The sequence below is a fragment of the Diabrotica virgifera genome, chromosome 3 (genome assembly GCF_917563875.1).
Source record: "Diabrotica virgifera virgifera chromosome 3, PGI_DIABVI_V3a".
Lineage (NCBI taxonomy): Eukaryota > Metazoa > Arthropoda > Insecta > Coleoptera > Chrysomelidae > Diabrotica > Diabrotica virgifera.
Window position 1 is genome coordinate 30,799,833 of NC_065445.1, and position 18,496 is coordinate 30,818,328.

Consider the following 18,496-nt stretch of genomic DNA (forward strand, 5'->3'; position numbering starts at 1 on the left):
ATTTTTTCTTTTTTTAAATTTGTATAAAAGTTCAGTCTTTCTAAATGTGAAAAAATAATTTTTCTACGCGTAATGGTTAAAAAGTTATTCTAATTGTTTATAAGCAAAAAATGGACATGTTCTTGCAAAATAATTTTGCGATACTTAGAATTATTTTTTGTCATTATTTTTAATTAATTTATTAGTATAAATCTTCTTCCTTCATAAACTATCCAAAGTATTACTGTAACTTCATCATTTTCTGACTTATAGTGTTACAAAATAAATTAATTTGGGATAATAATTAAATAACTTTTAAACTATTTGACCAATTGTTATGAAATTTAGTATGTAATTTAAGCACCAGAAGTCCCAGCATTCCGTGTAACAAGAAGATTCTAGGTTCATTTTTACATAAGTTATGAATATTTATATAAACTCAAAATTTATGAATTATTTTGCAATTTTCTAAACCACCAATAAGGATAGACGTATTCAGCGGGAGCCATATTGAAGTTTTTTATATGGTTTATGAGCTTCTTACTTCCAAATTTGTTTAAAATGCTTAGCCATTTGGCAATAAACGAAAAAGCGAAAATTTATCGTTTTTTGATTTCAATTGTTTATAACTATGTATATCATCAAAATCGGCTGCAGGAAACATATAGGTGATTATTATAGATGTCCACACTACTCAAAAAATTTGGTTTCGGCCTGGAGGGGGTTGTGTCACCAACAGTCTATTTTTTTCCTTATTTCTCTGAACTATTAATGCATTAAAAACAATTTACGAACATATCAAAAACTGTAAATATAAATTGTAGCAATCAAATTTACCCTGTATTTAAATAATTTTGCTAAAACAAAGCAAGCATGTTTGTTAAAACAAAATAGACATGTTTGTTTTGTTGTTATTTTTTAAACCCTGTAGATTTAAGTAATTATTGTATATTATAATTGAAAAAAGAAAAGAACAAGAAAAAAAAAGAGAAAAAGAAGCAAAGAAAAAGAAAAAAAAACTAAGGAGATGTAAACCTCCGAGACGTTGAATCGGGTAAAAAAATAATAATAATAATAAAGAAATTAAAAATATAATAAAAAAAAATACAAAAAAAATAAATAATTGCAAAAAAATATTTACAACCAAAACAGTGTATTATTCAGATAATCATTGTAACATGTTAGTTTGTTGTGTATTTAGAGTTAGAAATACAGAAATAATTCCTCTGATTAAAAAAATAAATTTGTTTGTTTTTAAAATTACAAAAGTCTGGCTAATTGGCTCGGCTAAGGCCATCAAATTCACACAAAAAAAACTTTATTTTTTATTTTACAGGTTACTGCAAGAAGTGCCTCTAATAGACGGACATAACGATCTTCCTTGGAATATTAGGAAATTTCTTCACAACAAATTGAAGAACTTTAAATTTAATGAAGATTTAAGAAACGTATCGCCATGGTCGACAAGCGCGTGGAGTCATACAGATCTAGTGAGGTTAGAACAAGGACACGTCGCAGCTCAGGTGAGTTTTTAAAAAGCTCTGAAAGTATTTCACTGTACGTGAGTTAAAAAGTGAAAAAAACAATTTTGTGAATCGGCAGTTCATAAATATTTTGTAGATATTAAGATCTCTTATCTTATAGATAATAAATGACAACGCACACCAAAGTCATAGTGCAGTCACTGAAGGTGGATATGAGTTATTACCTCAGATTTCGTTTAATCTCCATAGATTTGCATGAAAATTGGTGAGTGGTTAGAGGATATCTCAAGAAACAAAGGTGACATGGTGCCAACTTGCGCTTTTACCCTGGGGGTGGGTGCCACCCCTTCTCGGTGGTGAAAATTGTTATATTAAAAATAACCCCATAATTCGATAGAGCGACATATTCTAAGCAAAATTTGTTAAATAAAGTTAATAAAATAAATCAAAACTTTTTGAGTTATTAAAGATCAAAGATTTTAATTTTTCGTGAGGAAAATGCATGTTTTTAACCGATTTTTCATAAATAACTCAAAAACTAGAAGTTTTTTCAAAAAAGTTATTATTAACAAAATTTAGCTCATAAAAAACTAAATAAACTCCTTACTATAAAAACCTTATTGTGTTAAACAGAAGTGAGTTATAGGTAATTTAATGTATATTTTGTTTCGGCGAATACCCAAATCTAAGTATTCAAGCTTAAATAACGGGAAAATTATGCATTTTATAACATAAACTTATTAAACGTTTGTCAAAGTACTTAAAAATATCTATCAAATGAGCCCCCGAACAAGTTCATAGCATTAAAATTCATGGTCAAAATTTTTTCAAATCTTATCTTTTAAAATTTTTTCCAAAAATAGTATTTTTTTTTAATAACTCCGTTAGTTTTTATGATATCAGGTTTATCTAAAAACCAATTGAAATTTAATTCTAAGTTCTATTCTCCTTCTTTACGTGCCATCTCCGAGACGAAGGTTGGCAATCATCATTGCTATTCTCACTTTTGATACTACAGCCCGAAAGATTTCAGTTGAGCTGCATCCAAACCATTCTCTGAGATTTCTCATCCAGGACATTGTTCTCCTACCTATGCTGCGCCTTCCTTGAATCTTTCCCTGCATAATTAATTTTAGGAGTCCATATCTGTCACCACGTGTCATATGACCCAAGTATTAAAGTTTTCTTATTTTGATGGAATCCAGTGCCTCCCTGCTGTTCTGTATCCTCCTTAGTACTTCCTCATTGGTTATTCTGTCTCTCCAGGAGATTCTCAGCATTCTTGGATATGTCCACATCTCAAATGCTTCCAATCTATTGAGGCATTGTTTATTAAAAGTCCATGTATCTACACCATACAAAAGAACAGAAAATACATAACATTTTAGTACTCGCTTTCTAAGATTTAGGCTGAGGTCTCTACTACATAATATTTGTTTCATATTAGTGAATGCACTTCTAGCCTTTTCTATTCTAATTCGGATTTCATTGGTATAATCGTTTGTTTCACTAATGTTTGTTCCTAAATAGATATAATTCTGAACTCGTTCTATCCTCTTATTATTTAGGTGTAGATTTATGTTTCTAAAATTTTTCTTTGATATAAAATTATATTAAACCACGTTAAAATTAACCTTTTAAACCCCTAACATTTTTAAAAATAAAAGGTTAAATGTCCCCGGTTACACGGTTCTCGCAGCAAAATTTAAGCTTTAAACGTTTCTATCTCGGTTAATTTTTACCGTAGAGAAATATTAAAACAGGTAAAATATATGATACAGAAAAAAGTAAAATTTGGTTATATAATGTTTTTCCGTGTATTGCGTAATTTTGGAGTTATTATCAAAGAGAAAGAAAATTACGATAATTTTAAAGATTTTGTTTTTTTTTTAATTATATATTTTTTTCAAAAATGTGCATTCTAAACCATTCAAAATTGTTGAAATCATTACTTATGGTAATAAAAAGAAATTCTCGTAAGGATTACTATAAATTTTAATTTTTTTGGAAATGGTGTAAGTTTTATTTTTCAGTTTTTCCTAAAAAGTTCGAAAGGGTTCTTTTATTTTCATCATAACTTGCTTAATTTTGATGCTATGAACTTCTTTTGGGGCTAATTTGATAGGTATTCCGAAGTGCTTTGATAAGTATTTAATAAGTATATTTCATAAAATGTATCGTTTTCCCGTTATTTTAATCTTAACTACTTAGACTTGGGTACCCGTCGAAAAATAATATACGTTCAATTACCCACAACTCACTTCGAATTAACATTAGTTTAGTTCTTTAAGGAGTGTATTCAGTTTTTTATTATCTTCAATTTTGGTAATAATAACTTTTTTGAAAAAGCTTACAGTTTTTGAGTTATACGTGAAAAACCGCTTTAAAACATGCATTTTTTATGAGAAAATAAAATCTTTGATCTTTAATAACTCAAAAAGTATTGATTTATATTAATAACTTTACATAACAAATTTTGCTTGGAATTTGTCTCTTTATCGAATTATGGTATTATTTTTAGTAAAATAATTTTCACCGACCAGAAGGGGTGGCATCCACCCCCAGGATAACAGCGCAAGTTGGCATCATGTCACCTTTGTTCCTTGAGCTATCCTTTAACTACTCACCAATTTTTATGAAAATCGATGGAGGTTCAACGAAATCGGAGGTGAAAAGCTTCGGCGATTGCACTATCAATAGTACCTCTAATCGGTCTAGCTCATGCTTGGTTAAGGTGTTTTCAATAGTGAGTAGACTAATAGTATTTAGAAATATGAGTTTTAAGGACTTCAAAAATGCGATTTATCAATTTATGTCGTTATCAATTAAAGTTCACACACACGGGCTCACGGAAGAAATCAAAATCAATGTCGGCATTAGACAAGGTGACAGCCTCAGCCAATGCCTATTTAATTTCATAATGGATGAAAGTTATAGCTAGTGTTAACAAAATTAATGAGGGATACAGATTGGGTAACCGAACCATAAAAATCATTTTCTACGTAGATGATGCTATAGTCGAAAACGAAGATGACTTAAGGGGTTACATAGGTCTTGCGGGTAAAAAAAGTGACTTTTAAAAAAAGTTATATCTCGAAAACTAAAAATTATTTTTTATGCCAAAAATATTCATTTTAGTAGAGTCGACTGCAATTTTTCGACAACAGCCCTTTTTTGCGGTCGGCAGCATAACAAACTAAGTCCAGTCTCATCTGAAATCAAAAAATCAAAAAGTTTCTTGTAGTTTATACCTCTGGCTAGTGAATGAGCGAAGAAATTTTTACTGTGTGAAGTTGTTTTTTTTTTATAAAAAACTACAGTGGAACCCCGATAAGTCGGCCCCCGATAACCCGGAAGTCCGGCTAACCCGGACCGATTTTCATCAGACAAAAATTTAACAAATAAACGATTTAACAATTTTATCAAATAAAAATGTATGTAGGCAAAATAATATTTGAGAGGTAATGTGTATTTGTGTAATTTGAACTAATATACAATAGTAAAAATGATTCATGCACACGGCGGCAGGCAGAGCGACCGTCTCGGCTTATCGGAAAGAACAGGCACCTGTCTGTATTCCTTTTCCTTTATTTATGTCAAACTGTCTTAGCATTGTTTAAAATAGACGTGACTATTTAAAAATTCTTTTTTAAAACAATGGTCTTAGTCTGTTCTTAAATAACAACATTGTTCCTTGTGACCGTATTGTGTGTAGTATTACAGTCGTATTAATCACTTCCGTTCTGTAATCGTGCTTCAGATTGTGTTTCCGTGATTTTTGTCTACGTAATGGTAACAAAACGTAAAAATGTTGTAGTGACAATGGAAAAGAAACTAGAAACATTAGGTAGGATTGATAAAGGCGAATCTTTAAAATAAATTTATTGCAGCATCATAATATGATATTATGATACCATATTATGGTGTCGGTACATCTCTACAGTATGACTGAGTTTTTTACCAAGAAATGAACAAAACTACACTCTATACAACTATACGTAATTTAGATGTGTACTGTGCATATGTGTTTCGTGTTTTTGTAATTATAATGGAGGTTATTTATTAATTTTTACCATATTCTCCGGCTAACCCGGATTTTCGATAACCCGGATCGGCCGCGGTCCCGATTAATCCGAGTTATCGAGGTTCCACTGTACTTTAAAAATGGTCATTTTTAAAAAATGAGAAAAAATTGGGGCCGTAAATGTGTTATGTTAAATCTTCAAATTTCATTTTTTTTAATTCCTTCGTTCATTCACTAGCCAGAGGTATAAACTACAAGAAACATGTTGATTTTTTGATTTCAGATGAGACTGGACTTAGTTATGCTGCCCATCGCAAAAAAGGGCTGTTGTCGAAAAATTGCAGTCAACTCTACAAAAATGAATATTTTTGGCTGAAAATTTCTTTTAGAGTACCTAAAGTACAATACTTTTACATGTTCCAATTATGAACAAAAATAATTTTTAGTTTTCGAGATATGTATAATTTTTTTAAAAAGTCACTTTTTTTACCCGCAAGACCTATGTAACCCCTTAAAACGATTACTACAAAAATTTAAAATAATTGCCGAAGAGTATAACTTGAGACTATCAACAGAGAAAACCCAATCGATGGTAGTTTCCAAGAACCCAATTAGATGTAAATTAATAGAATGATCATATAATCAAACAAGTAATGGATTAATAATACCTGGGTGTGGAAATATCTAGACGAAAGGCATCTGCGGCAAGAAACAAAACAGCAGGCAACGCAAGCCTGAGAGAATATCTGGTTTCCTGAGGAATATCATCTGGCTGAATAAATATATGAGCACGGAAAGCAATGTCCGCAATAATGAGACATGTGTTAGACTCGTACTGACATAAGCAGCTGAGACAAAACGAGACAACAAAGACCAAACAAATAAGGATAACAACAGAGATGAAAACCCTAAATTCCATAATAGGGATCACACTCAGAGATAGATCGGATGAAACATGAACGTATGGCGAAATGATTGAAGATACAGAGGCCGAACACCAAGCAACCCATAGGAAGACTACACCCAAAAACGATGGTTTGAGAGCTGGAGCTCCGGATCGCAGAAGAGACTGTAACAGAAGAAACAGGACATAGTTATATTAAAGAAAGAAGAAAAAGAAAAAGAAGAATAATCGAAATCTATTTGGCGCAACGATATGAAATGATTATAATTTCGAGACAATCTATTCAATTAAATTCACTGCATTTGAGTGACATTACATTTTCCATAAGATGTGTGCGGTGTCCTTTGTTAATATTTAGCCATGATTCTACCAGCGGTTCGCATCAATTCTAAGCCACGTAAGCAAAAAAGAATAATGTGTGTGCACTTTGTACGCACGTAAGAAGATATACTTCTATTATATGATTTCTTAAAAATAAATATACTTTAAACAGTTTGTTTTAATTTTTACCGCTTTCAAAAAAATAAAAAATAAAGTATAGGATTGCTCCGGATTCGAACTCAAGACCTCTCGATTTCTAGCCGAATGCTATACCAAATACGCTATGAGGACTGTGTCTGTATCGGTTCGGACGTACCCAATGACAATTCACGGTAACAAACAGACAAGGTGAAGTATAATAAATATACAATAAAATGTTTTAATAATACTCATGTTACTCCTAAGGAAGACAAATCCAAAGACACAAAAATTATAATAAATATATTTACTAAAAACACTAATTAGTCGAGGCATTGAAGCACTAAAAAAGGCCTTACTGTCGATTTTGGCACAGTAAGACGGATTTTAATGCAGTTTGGTATGTTGAATTCGTGAGAATGTCAGGAAATTTTTTGAACTAACGTAATGAATAAGAAATAGAAATTGCATTTGTGCATAAGAAAAATGCATTTCAAAAGGGCATTTTGAAATAGGCAATTATTATAAATTTTCAACTCGGCAAATACATAGTTGGGCAACATCCCGATTAATTATTTTAATTATTTTTAATCATTTTTTAAGTCCATATAATAGTCTAAGATGTCAATAACCATTAATAATAAACAAAAAATTTTTCCTTTTGGGGAATCGAACCAAGTACTAACACGTCCGTAACTAGATACACATACCGCTAGCCTACGCAGACACTTGCTAGACACGGGCGATATTAGGTATAAAAAACAAATAGGTAGGTAAGTAAACATTGTAAAGAAGATTACTACATACTTAAATGTATTATAAAATTAATATATTCCTAAATTTTAGAAGAAACATTCGTAAATAGGTACATTTACACAAAACATTAGTAAACACAAAAGCGTGTAGGTACCTGCACATAATAATTGCCTATTTCAAAATGCACTTTTGAAATGCATTTTTCTTATGCACAAATACAATTTGAGATTTCTTATATATTACATTAGTTCACCAAAATTTCCTGACACTCTCACGAACCCAACGCACCAATCCGCATTAATATCCGTCTTACTGCAAAAAAATCGACACTTCAATCCTTCAATGCCTCGACTAAATAATATATTCTTTTTACACCTTTCCTTGCACTGATATATTTATAAATAACTTAAAAGATTTAGCAACTAAACGCCGTACTGTCTGTGTGCGCATGCGCGCAGTATTATGAAATGTGACTCTCGATCGCGCCTAAAGAAGTATAACTTCAAAAACATTTTTGTGTTGCGCAATTTCCGTACATTAGCTACAAGAAACCTGATAAATGAATAAAAGTAATCAGGCATATATTTCCTATTATATAAAAAGCCTTTTTTAACGAAAACAAATAATCCATTCATCTTAATCTAAAAATACCGTCCCTTACAGAACTTATCGTAATAAAATCAGTATACAATTTATGACTTTTTTCTCGTTGAAGAATCTTTAAAATTCAAGCAGAAAATCCCCTAAAACAAACTTTTATCTCCCTTTATCGTTTTTTGTTTTTCCTTTATTTAGAATAATTTCATTTTGTTTAGTCTGCACAGAATTTCTTAAGAAGGCGAAAGGACGTATAAACCGACTTGAAAACATATAAAACTCTCCCAGAAGGAGCGTCAAACAATCATTTACTTTTATTAGAAGACAGGTTTTTTCGGGGTCCTCTTTCAGTTGTATTTTCCCGTTTGACCGGACATGGCGGAAAAGCCTAAAAAGAAGGCTCTTGTTTACTTAGAAGGTGATTGTAATTTTTTTTATATATATATACTGCTCATAAAAGTTCCTGAGCATTTGAATTTATAGTTTATTACATGTATTTCTTTAATACTGAATAGGAAGTTAAATAAACTCACTGTCTTAGATAAAAAGCTTATCTATTAGTCCAAGCTGTGGGTGAAAAATAGGTCGATTTCAGGATATAATTCAGGAATTTTTGAAACCTATCAGGTGTTGTAAAGGACGATGCCAGGAATAACTTATACTGAAATGTAACCAAAAATTGTGTGCGGTTTTTTATTTATGACGATTTTCATTTGTTAAATTTGCAATTTTTAAAGATTTTTAATTTTGCAGCTTAGGATAATAATTTTAGAGAAAAAGTTTTAAACAGAAAATTGTAGTAAATTAAAAAACCTACAATTTGAGCTATCACAAGTTTAATTTCGTTAACATGTTATTGCAAAACAGCCTTCGAAAGGTCCAAAATGGCCGTTCTTTGCAATTGCGTTATTTATTGTAAAAATAACTTTTATATATTTTTTAAGGCTTTTAAATGAAGATCTTTCAATACTAAACATAAAAAAAATTGTAGTGCCCAATTTGTGAACTTGTTGCTTAGATATTATAATTTGTTTATCCCAAGAGGTCAAATGTCCAAGGCTATAACTTTTTGAATAATAATCGTACAGAGTTATATTTTCATATTCTGATGTAAATAAATGCGTATAACATTTTTCAAACTCTCGTTATAAACATTTAGAACTGAAGCCGCCCCTGTACATCCTATAGGTTTCTAACTTGCAGATTATTGTTGCTGAAGCCAAAATAAAGATTCAAAACCAAATAATAATATTCTACGACCAACTGAAGCCGAGATAATTGTTTTTGTTTTCTTAAATCGTAGTGACTTTGTTTATAACAATTAAGAAATTATTTTACAGTCATTGACTAAAGAAAGACTGATATTATTTTAAAATAAAAATTATTTTGACCGAAAGTTACATTTAATTATTAAAAATGATTTTTAAAATGTAGTGGAGATTTATTTTTCGTTTCGACTGTGATTTATTTTGTCGGTAGCCCTTAACAACTGCTAGCAACTTATAATACATTGAATCACGGTTTACGCTTTAAATTTTAAAGCACCGCTTGGATTGGCATGAAATTTGGCAAACACATAGATAATATATTAAAGAATAAAAATGATATTGGGCATCTGTGTGCTTTTGTCCTAGGGGTGAGTTTCACCCCTTATAAGGGGTGAAAAAATATATGTTCAAAATAAGTTCGGAAATGGATACTTCTAATTCTAAGCACCTTTTGTTCTATAGCATTTTTTCACTTTTCGTTAATACCTTTCGAGTTATTTTCGAGTAAATACTTTCATTTTTCAACAACAAAGAAAAACACGTTTTTAGGCGGTTTTTGACAAATAACTCAAAAAGTAAGTATTTTATTGAAAAAAAAAGAGTTTTAACAAAAATATAGCAAATTAAAAATAGAAAAAAATGATGTATGCATGAAATCTCTACGCCCAGTATAAACAAAGTTCTAGCTAATGAAATATAGGTTCATATCCGTCAAATTTCAAAGTGAATTATTTCAACGTGAAATAACCGAAAAATCATGCACTTTTTGGAGAAAAATCATTACAACTTTTTTAAAGTGTTTAAAAAAATATTTATATCTGTTTTAAAAAAAAGTTATAGCATCAAAAGTAAGCAAGTTACGCTGAAAATAAAGTTGATCTCTTTTTTTTTGGTAAAAAAATTCGGGAAAGTCACCCGCTAATTAGCATCAAAAATGAAATTAATCAATTTTACTTCATTGTTGTTTTACTGGTGTATTTGTCGTTAAAAGGACTCAAAATAGTCAATAATCACGAGTGTGTGCAAATTAAGAACAGCCATACCTTAACAAATTTTTGCCTTCCAAAAAAAAAAGCAAAAAATCCAAAATATTCATAACAGCAAAAATTAAATTTTTTTACTCGTTGTGATTTTTGGTCACATTAATAAATTTTAAGTTATTTAGAAAAAAACATGTTTGTTTAAATTAAAAATTAAAACAGATTTACTTTAAAACCATTTTTTTTAATAAGCCCTTTGAACCGATGATACTTACAGATCATATAAATAATACATGAGCAAAGTAACTTGTGAAGCGGTAATGATTAATTTGATTTAAGATGCTAAGTGGGGGTTGACTTTCGAGTTTTTTGACCAAAAAAAGAGATCAACTTTATTTTCAGAGTAACTTGCTTACTTTTGATGCTATAAACATTTTTTAAAAACAGATATACCTATTTCTTTAAATTAAAAAATAATTTTTCTCCAAAAAGTACATGTTTTTTTGATTATTTCACGTTGAAATAATTCACTTTGAAATTTGACGGATATGAACCTATATTTCATTAGCTAGAACTTTGTTTATACTGGGCGTAGAGATTTCATGCATACATCATTTTTTTCAATTTTTAATTTGCTATATTTTTTTAACACCCATTTTTTCAATAAAACACTTATTTTTTGAGTTATTTGTCAAAAACCGCCTAAAAACGTGTTTTTTTTTGTTGTTGAAAATTAAGGTATTTACTCGAAAATAACTCGAAAGGTATTAACTTGGTGAAAAAATGCTATAGAACGAAAAGTGCTTAGAATTAGACGTTTTATCCATTTCCGAACTTATTTTGACATATATTTTTTCACCCCTCATAAGGGGTGAAACTCACCACCAGGACAAAAGCACACAGAGCCCCAATATCATTTTTATTCTTTAACATGTTATCTATGTGTTTGCCAAATTTCATGTCAATCCAAGCGGTGCTTTAAAATTTAAAGCAAAAACCGTGATACAATGTATTATAAGTTGCTAGCCGTTGCTAAGGGCAACCGACACAATAAATCATAGTCGTAACGAAAAATAAACCTCCATTACATTTTAAAAATAATTTTTAATAATTAAATGTAATTTTCGGTTAAAATAATATTTATTTTAAGATAATATAAGTCTTTCTTTAGTCAATGACTGTGAAATAATTTCTTAATTGTTATAAATAAAGTCACTACGATTCAAGAAAACAAAAACAATTATCTCGGCTTCAGTTGGTCGTAGAAAATTTTTATTTAGTTTTGAATCTTTATTTTGTCTTCAGCAACAATAACATGCAAGTTAAAAACTCATAGGATGTACAGGGGCGGCTTCAGTTCTAAATGTTTATAACGAAATTTACCCCCTTATTTTCAAACCCGAAATAATAGGTTGAAAAATGTTATACGCATTTATTTACATCAGAATATGAAAATATAAATCTTTAGAAGGAGAGTGGATCTTGGATTAACTCTGTACGATTTTTTTTCAAAAAGTTATAGCCTTGGACATTTGAGCTCTTGAGATAAACAAATTATAATATCTAAACAACAAGTTCACCCATCGGGCACTACTATTTTTTTTATATTTAGTATTGAAAGATCTTCATTTTAAAGCCTTAAAAAATACATAAAAGTTATTTTTACAATAAATTTCGCAGGCTGTTTTGCAATAACTTATTAACGAAATTAAACCTGCCATAGCTCAAATTGTAGGTTTTTTAATATACTACAATTTTCTATTTAAAAATTTTTCTTTAAAATGAATATCCTAAACTGCAAAATTAAAAATCTTTAAAAATTGTAAATTTAACAAACGAAAATCGTCATAAATAAAAACCGCACAAAATTTTTGGTTACATTTTAGTATAAGTTATTCCTGGCATCGTCCTTTACAACACCTAATAGGTTTCAAAAATTCCTGAATTATATCACGTTTTTTCACCCACAGCCTGGGGTATATTTAAATAAATATTAGAAATAGAGTAAAGAAAACTTCATTTAATTAAACTATTATGAAGATTTGTCGTTTAAACTGTGGTTATTTTTGGTAGTATATCTATGTAGAAATGTAAATATTTTATCTTATATTTTTAAGTCTCCGGTATATAAATATTCACAAGGAAAATGTTTTCCTGTGGTTGGCTGTATTGTATACCATGTAATACAAAAAACAGTAAAACCCTGTATAAAAGGTATACATCACACATCAAAATCACATAACTAGTTTTCGACTGGTTTACCAGTCATCATCAGTGCTTACGTGCAATGTAAATGCTAACCACCAAGATCTTATTTAACAAAAATATGTGGGTCAAAGCCCAGTAAAAGAAGTCCGTCAAGGAAACATTGGTTTAAAATGCTACATTAAGTGTGGATGTTTAAAATATTTAGCTAATCTGCCCCAGTTAACATCTGAGCTGTGGATTTGACTTGTTTACTTGTTTTTGTTAAATAAGATCTTATTGGTTAGCATGTACATTGCACGTAAGCACTGATGATGACTGGTAAACCAGTCGAAAACTAGTTATGTGATTTTGATGTGGCCCTTTTGAGGGTTTTTAAATATACCTTTTATACAGGATTTTACTGTTTTTTCTCCTGTATATAATTTTTCTTAATTATTATTACGAACACGAAACGAGCGTCCGTCGACGCCCACAGGGACATATGTGTGGATAGATGGGTGGAACCAATCGACGGATGGCGGTTTATTGTGTTTATTTTCAATCGCCCTTAAGACATAAAATTATCATTAGAGCCCTTTGAATTTTAATAGTTTAGTTCTCAGAGGAAAGCGAGTTAAACCATGAGAAGAGCGAGATTAGCTGAGATTTTTATTTAGCGTGGGGGTTTGATAGGTGGTCGATTTCAACATCAGTACCTCGACGGACGTGTTAGGTATTTGGGATAATCGAAAAAGACGCAACTTAAAGACCCTTTAAGACGGGTAATATGACAAGCCAGTTATAATATTTATTAGACGCAATTATTTCCAAATACATTTCTTTTTGTAAGAAAACGTAAAATTTTGGTTGCAATTACACAAACAGTTTTACATTTCGTGAACTTTATAGTATCTACAATTTAACTGTCTCTTTTAATGATTAAAACTGTTAAGACTCATGCGGACTTTTATTACGATTGTCTTTAAAGAATCCTGCATCTATATCTATACAAGCTTAGATAACCGCTAAACGCGGTAAAAATGAGTGGTCGCACAATATTCCAGCTAATGAGCTTATGTGAATATTACTTGGCGCAAAAATGTATTTTCATTTTGATGGAAAATACAATTCTAGTTTTAGTCTGGGCTGATTATCGGAGAATAGGCCATTTTTGGGAAAAGTTATTTACCAGCAATTTTATTGCTGGAATCGAATTATAAGATCCTATATATTAATAATATAGGTATGCAAAGTCCTCAGATAGTGTGCTACTTTTTTTATAAACAAAATGGCGCCCGAAAATCGTGTTTTTTTAAATTATTGCTCTATAACTCCGAAGATTTTAATTTTACAACAAAAAATCTCAAATAAAAATTCACCGTGATTAAATTCTGCATAGAGACGTGTTTTTCCCCATCTGCTCCGATGCAAATTTTCCTCGGAAAATGCGGGTTTTCCCAACAAAATCTTTAATTTTCAAATAAACTTTTAGATAAGTAATTATCTACCAATATTTAAATAATTTGGTGACTTAAAAGCCTTCTTAGTTTAGATTATAGTTCCAGTCGCTGATGCAAATTAAATGAATATTTTAGCAACAATTCAATTTTTAATTAATAATTTACGGTCGCAATAATAACCAAAATAATTATGGTACACTGATCAAACTTTGAAATCTTATAAACATGAGATGCCTTTTTAACATTTTGTCGACAAAATATAAATTTTTTATTTTTTTGCATAATCTTTAAATGTTTAAAAAAAATAGATGTAAACAAATTAACGTTTCTCAGAAAGTTTTTATTACATTGTAATTTTAAAAAATAGCTAAAATGCGCATTTCAAATATCTTGAAAATGAATGCTTTAAAACTTTTTTACAACCATTTACAAAAAAGTTATGAAACAGCAAATTAAACATACGATTACTACGGTGTTTATATATTTTTTAATTCTTTCAAAGCGTAGAAGTGAGTATAATGTACAAGCTAATTATTTACAAAAAAATATTGATTATCAATTTAATGATTAGATTTTAATTAAATATTATAAATATATATTTTTTTAATTTACACGCGCGAAAGTAGAATAATACAGCACTGTAGCTGAAATTTTCACTCGGAGCGACGACCGGCCGCGCGAGACGTACACTTTTATAAATAATATATTATGCTGCGTGTCAGTCGCTTCGAGTGAACATTTTAGCTCCGACTCTGTATCAGGCCTACTTTTGCGCTAAAAATTACAAAAAAAGTATTTTTAATCTTTGATTAAAATATAACCATGGCACTAATTCCTGACATTCTTTGTGAGTAATTAGATTGTACCATAGACTCACTTTTAAGCTTTGAAACAATTAAAACAAATTATAAACAACGGAGATTTCGTATATTTATTTTGCTGTTTCATAACTTTTTTGCAAATAATTGGAAAATTTTTTTAAAGCATTCATTTTCAAGACCTATGAAATACGCATTTTAAGTATTTTATAAAATTAGAATATAATAAACAATTTCTGAGAAATGTTAATTTTTTTATAACAATTTTTTTAAACATTTAAAGATTATGCAAAAAAATGAAAAATGTATATTTTGTCGACAAAATATTAAATAGGCATCACACCTTTATAATCTTTCTAAGTTTGATCAATGTCTCATGATTATTTTGGCTGTTATTACGACTGTAAATTTTTAATTAACAATTGAATTGTTGCTAAAATATTCGTTTCGTTTTCACCGCCTTCTGAATTTATAATCTATACCAAGAAAGCTTTTATTTCACCAAGCTATATAATTATTGATAAATAATAATTGGCCCAAAAAATTTATTTGAAAATTCGAGATTTTGTTGGGAAAACCAACATTTTCCGAGGAAAATTTTCGTCGGAGCAAATCGGAAAAAACATTATTCTATGTAGAATTAAATTGGGGTGAATTTTTATTTGAGTGTTTTTGGTGTAAATTTAAAATCTTCGGAGTTATAGAGCAATAATTGAAAAAATACGATTTGTTGGCGCCATTTTGTTTATAAAAAAAGTAGCACACTATCTGCGGACTTTGCATACCTATATTAATAATATATAGGATCTTATAATTCAATTCCAGTAATAAAATTGCTGGTAAATAACCTTTCTTTGTACTTTACTAATTAGACCAGCGTATTATAACTATTTTTTTTTCAAAATTTAAAGATTACGCAAAAAAAAAGAAAAATTTATATTTTGTCGATAAAATATTAACTAAGCATCTCATCTTTATAATCTTTATAAGTTTGATCAATGTATCATGATTATTTTGGTTATTACTGCGATCGTAAATTTTTTATTAACAATTGAATTGTTGCTAAAATATTCGTTTAATTTTCACCGGCTTCTGGAATTACAATCTATACCAAGAAAGCTTTGATGTCACTAAGTTATTTAATTATTGATTAATAATTACTTACCTAAAACTTTATTTGAAAATTAGAGTTTTTGTTAGGAAAACCCGCATTTTCCGAGGAAAATTTCCGTCGGAGCAAATCGTGAAAAACTTATCTCTATGCAGAATTTAATTGCGGTGAATTTTTGTTTGAATGTTTTTGTTGTAATGTTAAAATCTTCGGAGTTATAGAGAAATAATTGAAAACAATACGATTTGTCGGCGCCATTTTGTTTATAAAAAAAGTAGCACACTATCTGCGGACTTTGCATAACTATATTATTAATATATAGGATCTTATAATTCGATTCCAGCAATAAAATTGCTGGTAAATAACTTTTCCATGAATTTTGCTAATTAGCCCAGAGTATTTTATTTTGAAAGATTTTTTCATAATATTTGCTAAATTTAAAGTAAACGCGCCACAAGAGGGCTCTTTTAATTACGCTTGCATTTTCAGGATCTTTTGTGGCGCGTTTAACTTCGTATTTAAAAAATATTATGGAAAAATATTTCAAAATAAAACTAAAATTTTTTTTTTCCATCAAAATAAAGATACATTTTTGTGCCACGTAATATCCATAATATATATAAAAAAAGCTCTTTTTAGCTTCTTTATAATATTGAGTGCGCCACTAATTTTTTATTAATATATTAATATTTCAATTAAATATATGAACTTAAATGTAATGTTTCTCGAGTGCTCTTTGCTTACTCCATTATCCAATTTATCCGCTTTGCTTACTCCAATTACCATTATCTCCAAAATGGTCTGATGGTTACGACGCTAAAGTTGTGAACGGGCAATCCGAGTTTATTTTCCAGCCATTCCAATTTTTTTTTTCAATCTAACTTTTTTTGTGTCCATCGAATGTACACTAGGAGGGAAGGCTGGGAAATGAACAATGAACATGCATTGCCCGATCACAAGATTAGTATCGTAACCATTTCGGCAATAATAGATTTTTCTTCTTCTTGTAGTGCCTATCTATTTCGTATGTTGGCGATCATCATGGTAATCCGTACCTTGTACACTGCTGCTCTAAAAATATTTTTTGTTGTTGGGTTTAACCACGCACTAAGATTTTTCAGCCCGGAAATCCTTCGCCTTCCTGGTCCACGATTATCTTCTACTTTCCCCGCAAGATTAGTTGCGCAGTCATATCTCTCTCATGATGTGCTTCGAGGTATTCGATTTTGGCTATTTTTATTGTGGTTAAGAGCTCTGTTTCTTTTTGAACTCTCAACAAAACATCCTGATTAATAATAGTTTTTAAAATTTTGAAACTTAATAACTTCTAAACGGCTTAACCGATTTTACGCGAATTTGAAAGATATTGACAAGCAATATCTGATGCATTCAAGATAAAACATGTACATAATTAAAATCAAGATATTTAAAGGTATTATAGGATATAATAACCTTGAAAAACCATTTTTTCTCATAAGAATTGGATTTGATCACACTTAAAAGGCTTATTACTTAAACATTTCCCAAATATGAGGTAGATAAGAACAGATAAATACAGTGCGTCCATAAAGTAACGCATAAATTCATTATTTCGTAAACCAGCGACATTAAGGAAAAATCCCGAAACAGGTCGATTTTTATTTTTAAATTCCGATTTTTTGGCATACATATCATACTAGTGACGTCATCCATCTGGGTGTGATGACGTAATCGATGATTTTTTTAAATGAGAATAGGGGTCATGTGATAGCTCATTTGAAAGGGTATTCAATTCTCTATTCACTAATATAAACATTAACATAATTATTTATACATGGTGTTCAAAAAAACATTTTTTTAATTAAAATAATTGAGACAAAAAGAAGAAAGTATTTAATTTATTTAATTCAAAATACGTTTTATTCTTGTCAGAAAACAGGAAAAAACGTTTATTTGACAAATAAATATTGTTTTTCGCTTAAATTCAATGTTAAAGCTGCCACCCACCTGTCTCTTGGCAGTTTGAACATTTCGTTTAAGCGAAAATCAATGTTTATTTGTCAAATAATTTTTTTTCTGTTTTCTGACAGTAGTAAAATGTGTTTTGAGTTAAATAAATTACATATATTCTTCTTTTTGTCTCACTTATTTTAATTATTTTAATTTTAATATTTACACACCCTGTATAAATAATTATGTTAATGGTTATACTATTAGATAGAGAATTGAATACCCTTTCAAATGAGCTATCACATACCCCCTATTCTCATTTAAAAAAATCATCGATTACGTCATCACGCCCAGATAGATGACGTCACTAGTATCATATACAGCGTGTCTACTTGAGTTGGAAACATATGGGAAACTTTTTTATTATTATTTTACGAAAAAAAGTTATTCTTTATAAAAAGTTCTGCATGCCCCAAAACCTAAGATTCAATCATCAGATATCAAATTTTCTGAATATTATACGAGGTATGTCAAAAAATA

At 29.7% G+C, this 18,496-nt stretch overlaps 2 protein-coding genes across 2 annotated transcripts in view; one reads left to right on the plus strand and one right to left on the minus strand.

Annotated features, from left to right (window-relative positions):
* The window catches only part of LOC114324245 (dipeptidase 1), a 996,635-nt gene that overhangs the window by 328,657 nt on the left and 649,482 nt on the right, over positions 1 to 18,496 (plus strand). The window contains exon 3 of the mRNA XM_050646393.1: positions 1,316 to 1,502. Coding sequence (XP_050502350.1) covers positions 1,316 to 1,502 — 187 coding nt within the window. The remainder of the gene's footprint in view (positions 1 to 1,315; positions 1,503 to 18,496) is intronic.
* The window catches only part of LOC114324246 (glutathione hydrolase 1 proenzyme-like), a 189,562-nt gene that overhangs the window by 99,003 nt on the left and 72,063 nt on the right, over positions 1 to 18,496 (minus strand). The window lies entirely within an intron of this gene.